We start from the raw sequence: 10,049 nt of genomic DNA, 5'->3' as shown, positions 1-10,049 counted from the left end.
ATTGGTCGGCTTTATATATGAGGTTGTCAGGTGGTGGTCCTGGTGACCTAGAGGAGTAATAGCATATCACCACAGTATATTCTCCACTTATATAAATGCAGAACATTTATAAAGAAGGGCAAGACAGGTCAGGTGCCTATTCTTTGAAGGTGAAAAGAATGATGTCATTAGAACATAGAACACTACAGCACAGTAGAGGCCCTTATGCCCTTAATGTTGTGCAGACCCATATATTCCTTCCAAACTAAAATACTAAAGTCTTCCTGCCTTGTGACCCTCTATTATTCGCTAATCTAGGTGCCAGTCTAAGGGTCTCTTAAATGCCCATAGAGGGGAGGCAGCACCCACTTTGGGAATCACTATGCGATGTTAACTTTTGGTTTACGGTATCTTGACCTTTTCTCCAGCACGGTGAAGGATGTGAATGTGTCGTAACGGCTCTTTGTCACAGAATTTACTATCTTCCATTCATCTTCACGTCCAACCCAAAACTGTACTCTCCGAATGTGATCTTCCCAGCAAGAAGCCAGTGCAATCCTCTGGTGTTCCATAAATGTAAGAGAGGTATTTCAGCCCCTGAATGCTGCTGTCCTGGTCAACCTGCCCGAAGGGCAGTGCCCACAGAACACCTGTGTAGGATTCCACTATTGTCCTGGGAGTTGGGGCTTAATGGGTTAGAGAAGAACACATTGTCGATGTTGACCACGGCATACCAGGGTTTGTCGCCCCTGCCCGTGATATCCTCCACCAATTTAACCACATCGAAAACGACCGCAGCAAGAGTGAGTGGGGGGGGGGGTGGGGGTGGGGGGGTGGGGAGTGAATTTGTCCAATTTACAGTATCATACACCACGTGCCATTTTTCTTACAGACAGGCCAGATTGGGCTGTCTTATCACACCCCCTCATACAGGAGGGTATCAATCACTTCCCCGATCTCCTTATAGCCCCCTGGCACCCGATCCAGGTGGGTGCAGACTACCTGGGAGGGAGGGGCAATGACAAGAGGAGTCCACCTGGCTGCCCCGACAACAATGGTTGGCGGGAGACCCTCAAATATAAACTGCCCCTTGAGTACATTCATTCCGAGAATGTGGGGGGGTTGGGGTCTCATTGTGACATCATAGCGAGAGAGTAAATATTGGGAGATTGCCATGGTTTCACTTGTCTTTCTGTATTATTGTGTAACAATAAACCCATTGATGACATCACACAGCCAGCAAACCCAGTTGCTGAGACTGCAGTCGTGTTCATTGTGAGGGTTGAACGTGGTGCGAGCGCGTGGCACAGTCTTTGCCGAATACCAGGGCTTTTTGGCCAAGTGAGGCTCACGGTGGTGACGTATTTGAATTACTACATCACACGTCACTGGAAACACCTCGTGTGTGACTTGCAGGAGAATGGGCAATGCCTTGTGCTGTCTACGAGTGGCACGAGTGGCTGGGGAAGAGGAGCAGAGTAGGAGATCCCTCACTCCTCGGAAAAGAATGACGTGCAACTGCTGCAAGAAGATCAGAGGCAGGTGGTTTCATTCCCGAGTTGCTGCGGAGGAATCGTCAGACTTCAATGTCGACCGCAGGGAAGAAAACACGCAGCAGGTACTCTCGGTCACGTGTGAAACCTTCTATGAGGCAATGTCGAAATGAACATAAGTTGTACTGTGTGCACAAGGTTCATTACTCACGTAAACATCAGACACTCATCCTATAAGGAGAGCTTGGTGTTTTGCAGCTAATTATCTCCAATTCAGTGTTGGTAAATCAGTTACGCTTTGTCTTATCTTTTTCCAAAGCATCTACAGATTGGGTGCTTCATTTATTCTGAAACTTAAACAAGGTCATCAACAAGTGAATCCTACTTGGAATTTATACATTCCTACTTAATAAATGGGTCCAGATAGTCTTATTTTTGTAAATTAAAATGAAAAACATTCTCTTTCCTTTCACAGCACAAAGGATCCCCAAGGTTTAAAGTGTAAATGATAAAACTGGAATTACTGGATATTTCAATAAGAACAGAAAAGGCTGGAAACTCCCAGCAAGTCAGGAGGTGACCAACCTGCTGACTATTTCCAACATTTTCTGTTGTTACATTTGAAGTATAATTATTTTTAATATTTCTTCTGGGAACAATTGGCTGTCAAAGGCAGGAATTAAATTCTCTTTATTGTTTTGGAGTAGGGAGAGTTTAGTGCTTTTTTTAGGAAGGAATATATGGGTTGGCACAACATCAAGGGCTGAAGGGCCTGTACTATGCTGCAGTGTTCTATGTTCTGTGTTTCTGCCATGGTGATTTAAGAGTAAATATTAACCAAGGACCCCCAGAAGAATGTGCCCTTTCCTTTGGTTTCTGCCCTGGAAGAAAGACTGATGAAAGACTGGAGTCCTGGTTTTCTGGCTGAAATCAAAACAAGAGTGTTCTTCGTAAAGATGCACCAAGAATCTGTGGTTTGCCTTTCATCAAATTCAAGTCAGAAACCTCAGCCTTGAGTGTATAGGTGTAAAATCTGAATGTCTCTGGGGATTGACCCTGTGCCATGTGTTCAGTTGCAATGCCTTCAGCAACCCTTGAACCAATGTTCATTGGGCCAATCCTGAAAGGTGTTTTGCCTTGCTTTTTCCAGATACTTTTGTTCTGTTCACTGCCATGGTTCACATGATGAAGATAATGCTTTGCAGTGGATTTGAAAATAGTCATTAAGTTTTAACTGTGACTTTTACCTGCAAGACCACATGCTTGTTCTTGGTAAAATGTTTTTATTGAGTTTAACATATAAGCATACATACAGAAATCTGAAAACCACGTGACAATTCATTCCATTACGAGTAAGGACACGCGAAGAAAACAAAGTTAATGAAACTACATTCAGGATGACTTGTTAACCTCCAAAACAATTACACTCCAACTCCAATCATCCAAAATCAGATTTGCTGAAATCCTCATTTATCCAAAAGTTTACAAAAATTCAAATAAATGAAGATATCCAAAACAAATCAGGAATCTGCATTTATCTGAAATATTTTTCAGAGACAAACTAACCTCTCAGGTTGAAAAAAAAATTGTTGCACGTGAAATTAGAACATCGATTGTTCTCGTTTCAGGTAACTCCCTCCCCTCTCTTTTTCTATTCCTTCTTTACCTTCCCCTATTGACTTTTCTCTCCAATTCTCCCATCAAACTGCACACCACTCACTCCCAGCAAGTGGTTGGAAGAATTCCTTGTCCTGCCGTCGTCCAGGAGAGCGGCCTCTCGGCAGCAGCCGGTTGGTCACAGCCCTTTCAGATAATCGGAGTTGTAATGTAATAAGAAATAATCTATATGGTGAACCCATTTATTGAAATAAATTGTACAAAACAAAAGAATAAAAAGAAAAAGAAAACAACTCGAAAAATTAAATCTAAAAAATACATCTAATCTAATGCCTCTCTCTAATCAAGGTTACCTTGCAGACAGAGTAAAATGGGGATTTTTGTTTAAGGTATTGGAAAAATTTAAATTTGGGCCACTCTTTATTGGTTGGGTGAAGGCCTTATATAAAAATCCATTGGCTAGAGTGGTGACAAATGGACAAGTATCTTCTTCCTTTATATTATCTAGATCAACTTGACAGGGTGTCCTTTGTCACCGGCTTTATTTGCTTTGGTTATTGAACCGTTAGCGCGAATGATTAGACAAGATGGTGATATTAAAGATATTAAGGCAAATGAGGAAGAGTATAAAATGAATTTATTTGCCGATGATGCTTTGATATATTTAACAAATCCTACGCAGTCGTTAGGAAGGTTACATGCAAGGTTGGAACAGTGTGGTGCATTATCAGGATATAAGGTTAATTGGGATAAGAGTGAAATGATGCCTTTGACAAGAATGGATTTTGCAAACTGCAGATATTGTTACATTTAAGCGGTTGGATAAAATTAAGTATTTTGGGATAAATGTAGATGATAATTATAATCATTTATATGAGTTGAATTATAGACTATTATAGCATAAAATTAAATTAGATTTAAATAGGTGGAAAGATTTACTGATAACTTTAATAGGGCGATGTGGCGGCGCAGTCTCCCATGGTGTATAACGCCACATGGCGGAGCAGCCATGGGAAGATGGCGCTGTCAAGGTTTTTTCCCTGCCTCAAGTCACCTGCCCAGCGCACGCCTGGGGCAGCGATTCTGATATCACAATGCACGAGGTGACTGAGCTTAGGCTGCCCTTAAGCGGGCGTGGGCTGAATTTGAATAAAAACGTCATTAATGGCTTTCAATGTGGTGGCTGAGTCTTTCTTGGTTGTGTCCATCACGACAGTGTTTTAAAATGAATGTTTTCCCCCGTATTCAGTATTTTTGTCAATCAATTACATGTGGGATTCCTAAAAGGTTTTAAGGATTTCCATGTGCTGGGAAGATCTTTATTATGAAAAGGTAAATTGGCAAGAGTATCTATACAAAAATTGACTTGGAGTTTTATAATTACCACATTTTCAGGATTATTATGAAGCGGCACAATTCAAGTTTATTAATAGAATGGTTGGATCACAACAATGTTTACGTTGGGCTAAAATCCAAATGGCTCAGCTTCATGAACAAAGAATGATACAGTTTATTTATAAATGGAATGCTCAACTTTTCCAAAATTATCCTTTACCGGTGTTAAAACATTTCATGGAAATATGGTATCGGACCAACGTTGCTATTGGTGCTGAGGGCAAAATTTCGGCTAAAACCCTTTGTATTAAAATAAGCTTTGTATAAAAATAAATCACGTATTCCTGAATATTTGGGAAAAGAAAGGTATTATCTTGGCCGAAGATTGTTATGAAGCTGGAAATTTTGTTTCATATCAATGATGGAATGAAAAATATGGATCAGGTCCATGCTTAGTTACCAACTTTGTTACTAGATAATTTTGGACACAGTTTGAGATTACCTCGAAGGAAGAGATTTGAATGTTCAATTATTGAAGGAGGGGAAAGGGGATTGATTACACAAATGTATGCTTTATTACAAAATAAGATGCCTAAGTCGGATATTTATAAAGTGAGAAGTAAAAGGAAGAAGGATCTGTCGGTTTTAATTTCTCAGGATGATTGGATGACATTATGTGAGGACAGTGTGACTAAGCCAGTAAACGTAAGATAAAGATTCGTTCATTATAATTTTATTCATCAACTTTACTTAACACCTGAGAAGTTGAAGAGGTATAGATTTATCTCTTTGGATATGTGTTTTCAATGTGGGGAATAGATAGGGTCTTTTTTACATTCAGTATGGTTAGGTGATCAGGTGAAACCCTTTCTGAATGGAATTATGGAATTTTTATTGGGACATATGAAGTAAAATGGAGTTTGGAAATGAAATTGGATACATTTCAAATTGCATTTATTCAGTTGGAATAGGCAGTAGCGAGAAAATGTAAAGCTATAACCTGGAAAGATTAAATTGAATTAAGTATTCAGAGATGGGACATGGAACTGCAATCATGTATTCCATTGGAAAAGATAACTTACAATTTACGCCATGCGTCTACCATTTTTGTTAATGTGCGGGTCCCTCTGTGAAATGTATGGGTCTAAATATGTCATGGTTGATTGGTGACATCAAACCCGACTATGATGGTTTGTTTCTTTAGTTTGAGGTTGTAGAGGATGGGAGGGAGCTAAGAGAGGGGATGGGAGGGGGGTATATATGGGGAAATTATTGTATGTTAATATGATGTATTTTATTGTGGATTTTGAATTTGATTTTAAATAAAGTATATAAAAAGAAGGTTACTTTGTAGACCACATGCTAATAGTTCCTTTCATTGTTGTTCAATAACATCTGATCCTTTCCTGCTTCTAAACTGTATTTCTGTGAAATCTCCACACAGCGGCTTCTCTGTGTATTTCCGGCACTACCTGATCCAATGCACTAATTGATAAGGTGGTGTCTGCAACCTATCTTAAGGAAGGCTGAGACGACCACAGATCGCTAGTGATTGTTGTTTACTTTCAAGCAAAGTTGGCTCGGCCAAGGGTTCTTCTCAGATCTCTGAATGTGCAGTGTGACAAGAGTTTTAGAGGTAGCTTGGAATGAATTACTCGAGCAGCTTCCACACACACACATTTGAAAAGCCAGAATTTTAGCAGGATTATTGCATCCTGCTTTTTGCCAAGGAGCAACAAAGTATCCACATACAGCTTGCCTAGGAGAGCATGTGGCGTTAGCAGGCAGAGTTAGAACAGCTTTGCTCTCAAAGAGGGAGGGAGTGAGAGAGAAGGAGTCAGAGAAATCTGTTCCAGAGGGACAAGCTGCCAAACTTTGGAAGGCTGCCTGGTGAAAGGAGAAGACTGGTGGTCTGAAAGATGACCTGAAAGAAAAAGGATCATCCGGAGAACCCTGAAGGGGGCAAGTTCTGTCAGAAAGACTAATTAAGAAGAAATCAGTTGCAGATGCTCTGGAAATGGAATCTCTCTCTCTGAAAACCAGCAAGAGCCCTTCTGAGTGGTAACCATTTGTCTGTTAAACACCAAAGCTTGGTGAACTTTGTTAATGCTAATGTATGAGCACTGTTGCAAGAATTGCCTGCAACCAGGACTGTGATTCAAAGAACTTTTCTAATCTTCAATACACATTACACTCACCTGCACTTAGTATTTGAGGGCGGATTAAGTGGGTTAGATAGGTTAAGTAATAAGTTAAAGTTCAATTCTGTTTTCATGTTCAAATAAAATTCTAAACTACTTTTGTTTAAATAACCCTGTGTGGTCGTGCATATCTATTGCTACTGGTTTTTGGGGTCATCTGGACTCCGTAACATTTTATGGGGGCTCATCCTTTAGGATTTGAACATTGCAGTTTCATGATTTATTAGTTGATTGGGATGTTTTTGCAGGCTATTTTTACAAGCTTACAGAAAGCTTGTGTCTGGAAAAACTGCAGCAATGGATGTTGATACATTTTTGTTACAACCATCACCTGCAGAACTGCAGAAGGTGAGAAAATAGGAACTGATGGCTATTTCTGAGGCATTGAAAATTGTTGAAGTTAAACATTGGATGAGAAAAGTACAAACGTAGAGGATTATAATAGTGAAATATTACATGTGAAGGAAAATTTGTTGAGGAAGACTCACAAAAGGACATTCCAGAATAATAGGCATTTTCAGAGAGCTCATGTGGACCAGATTAATAAACCTGTTCATAAGGTTAGGATGGAGCAGGATAGTAGGGCTGAAATAAAGTCTGGAGAAAATGTTCAGAAAAAAGATGAAGGAAAGGTAGGAAAGGACAGAACTTCTGTATTTATATGCCATTTGTGTAAGAAAGCTGGTCGTGTGACTGTCTAGTCTTGAAACAGAAAAGGTAAAAACAGGTTTAACCAGAACCATGTATACAGAAACAGTGGAATTTAAGGAGAGCAGAGGTGCATAACCTGATCAGTAGGTCATGGATGTTTTCAAGCCTTTTGTGTCAGAGGGCTTTGTCTCAATAAAGGAGGGAGAACCACAGGTTCCAGTTAACATTCTTAGAGATACTGAGGCTGCTCAGTCATTGTTGTTAGAAACCGTTTTAACTGTGGATCAAAGGACAGACACAGAGGAGACAACTTTGATTAAAGGTGTTGGAGATGAGGTAGGGTCAATATTGCTTCACAAGGTTGTGCTAAATTCAGAATTAGTCAAAGGAACTGTTGTAGTAGGAGTTACCCATGCAAGGTGTCTCGTTTTTGCTGGGGAATGATTTGTCAGAGAATAAAGTTGGGTCAGTTTTAAGATTGACAAATTGGCCTAGTAAGGATGTGGTTAGAGAGGATGGTGAGATATATCCTGCATGTGCGGTAACTAGGTCTGTGACTAAGAAAATGATGACAGCTGAAGATGATCCAGATGGGGGGAGTCACGTGATGGAGTAGTGGCCGGTCAGGGAATTCCAGCCCTCTCCGGAAAAGTTAAAAAACGCACAAAACACAAAGGTACAAGATTAAAATTTAAAACAAAGTAAAAATAAAGGTGAGAAGAAAATGGCAGCGAAGAGAGAAAAGTCGAAAACAACGGGAAGAAGAGAAGAAGAAAAAACGTCGGAAGAAGAAGGTGAAGGCCTTACCTGTCCGAGGAGGCCCGCCGCGGAGAGAGAAGCCCGCTCCCTCAGGTCAGTGGAAGTCCCGGGCTCGGGACTACAAAAATGGCTCACAGAGCCGAGTAAAAGTGCGCAACCGCGCAAGAAAAAAAACACACTGACGGGAGGGGGAAACAGCTGCGGAGTCCATCTCCACAGCTGAGAGAGACACCTGCAGCACAGCAGCTGGTGCAGAACAGAGACAATAACAACAACAAGAAAGAAGATGGTAAAAAGAAAACAAGGAAACAACAGATGGTCAATCCAGAGGAAGAAGAAGAAGAAGAACAGAAAGAAGTAGAAGAAGAAGAGAAAGGCAAGACAATGGATGTATCTTTTTTCAAAGAATATATGGAATCAGTGAAAGAATGGCAATCACAAGAATTTAATGAGATAAAAAGAAGAATTAAGAATGCAGAAGAAAAAATGAATAAAATAGAAATGGTCATATCAGAGATAGGAAAAAGAGTGGAGAATGTGGAAGAACGAGAAATAATCGTAGAAATGGAAGTAAAGGACAAAAGGGAAATTAGAAGAATCTAATAAAAAAGTTAAAGAGGCACATGAGCTGTAAGCTCAGAAGACAGATATAATGGAAAACTACATTAGAAGAAATAATATAAAGATTGTGGGCCTTAAGGAAGATGAAGAAGGCAAGAATATGAGAGAATTTATAAAAGATTGGATCCCCAGGGTCCTAGGAAGACCAGAATTACAGGAAGAAATGGAAATAGAGAGGGCACATAGAACATTAGCCCCGAAACCACAACCGCAGCAAAAACCAAGATCCATTTTAGTATAATTTTTAAGATATACAAGAGAAAATATATTGGAGAAAGCAATGAAGAAAATAAGAGAAGACAAAAAGCCACTGGAATACAAAGGTCAAAAATTTTTTTTCTATCCAGACATAAGTTTTGATCTCCTGAAGAAGAGGAAGGAGTTCAATACAGCAAAAACGATCTTATGGAAAAAAGGATATAAATTTATGTTAAAGTACCCAGCGGTACTTAAAATAGTTATTCCAGGGCAACAAAACAGACTATTCTCGGATCCAGAGGAAGCACGAAAATTTGCAGAACAACTACAAAACAAGCAGAGAGATGAAGACATGTAATGAGAGTAAAAATGACCACGAACTATATGTATGTGTGTATATGGGTATATGTATGTATATATTATATATATATATAATATATATATATTTTATATATATATATATATATTAATATATATTTATTATATATATATATATATATATATGTAGATGTGTATGTATGTGTGTGTATACATGAATGTATACGTATTTAGAGGAAAATATATAGAGTATAGATAAGAATTAATAAGGGAATGAAAGGGAATAGAGGGAATAAGGAGGGAATTAAAAGAGTGACCTTTGTTACATATGAAAATTGAAATCTTTTCCGGGGGGGGCTGGGTGGGGATGAGTTACGGTCACTGCAAAATCAGTTGACATTTGCGAGTGAATTCGCAAATCCAAATGGAGAGGGGAGATGTGTTTGCCCAACAAGAGATAAAGGGCAACTCAGGAGGGGGAGGGGAGAATGGGGTTAAAGAAGTTTTAAATAGGAGAATAAGGAAAATGTTTGATGTTTTAGAAATGTTGTCTTATAAAGTGTTCAAAACAAGAAAACAGAAATGGATAAGAAGGAAAGGTGATGATGGAGAAACGGAAAAGGAAGATAAACAAAGTTTGAAATGGCTACGTTGAACTATATGACTTTAAATATTAACGGAATACATAACCAAATCAAAAGGAAGAAACTGCTAAATTTACTGAAAAAAGAAAAAATTGATATAACATTTGTGCAAGAAACACATTTAACTGAATTGGAGCACAAGAAATTAAAGAGAGATTGGGTAGGACATGTAACAGCAGCGTCGTATAATTCAAAAGCAAGAGGAGTAGCTATATTAATCAGTAAAAATGTAC

General features: G+C 39.2%; 1 protein-coding gene across 3 annotated transcripts in view; it reads left to right on the top strand.

The window, feature by feature from the left end:
• Nucleotides 1–1,227: 1,227 nt before the first annotated feature.
• The window catches only part of LOC138750503 (microtubule-actin cross-linking factor 1-like), a 33,687-nt gene continuing 24,865 nt past the window's right edge, over nt 1,228–10,049 (top strand). Inside the window, exon 1 of one of the 3 annotated variants that reach the window (XM_069912575.1) lies at nt 1,228–1,597. In XM_069912575.1, the coding sequence (XP_069768676.1) occupies nt 1,400–1,597 (198 nt within the window). In that variant the 5' untranslated portion in view covers nt 1,228–1,399. Of the gene's footprint in view, nt 1,598–4,255; nt 5,130–6,281; nt 6,486–10,049 lie in introns of those variants that run through there. The other 2 variants (XM_069912576.1, XM_069912578.1) reach the window with 2 other exon arrangements.

The sequence above is a fragment of the Narcine bancroftii genome, unplaced genomic scaffold (assembly GCF_036971445.1).
Source record: "Narcine bancroftii isolate sNarBan1 unplaced genomic scaffold, sNarBan1.hap1 Scaffold_154, whole genome shotgun sequence".
Lineage (NCBI taxonomy): Eukaryota > Metazoa > Chordata > Chondrichthyes > Torpediniformes > Narcinidae > Narcine > Narcine bancroftii.
The sequence above is the reverse complement of the archived record's forward strand: the minus strand, read 5'-3'. Positions and strand labels throughout refer to the sequence as shown.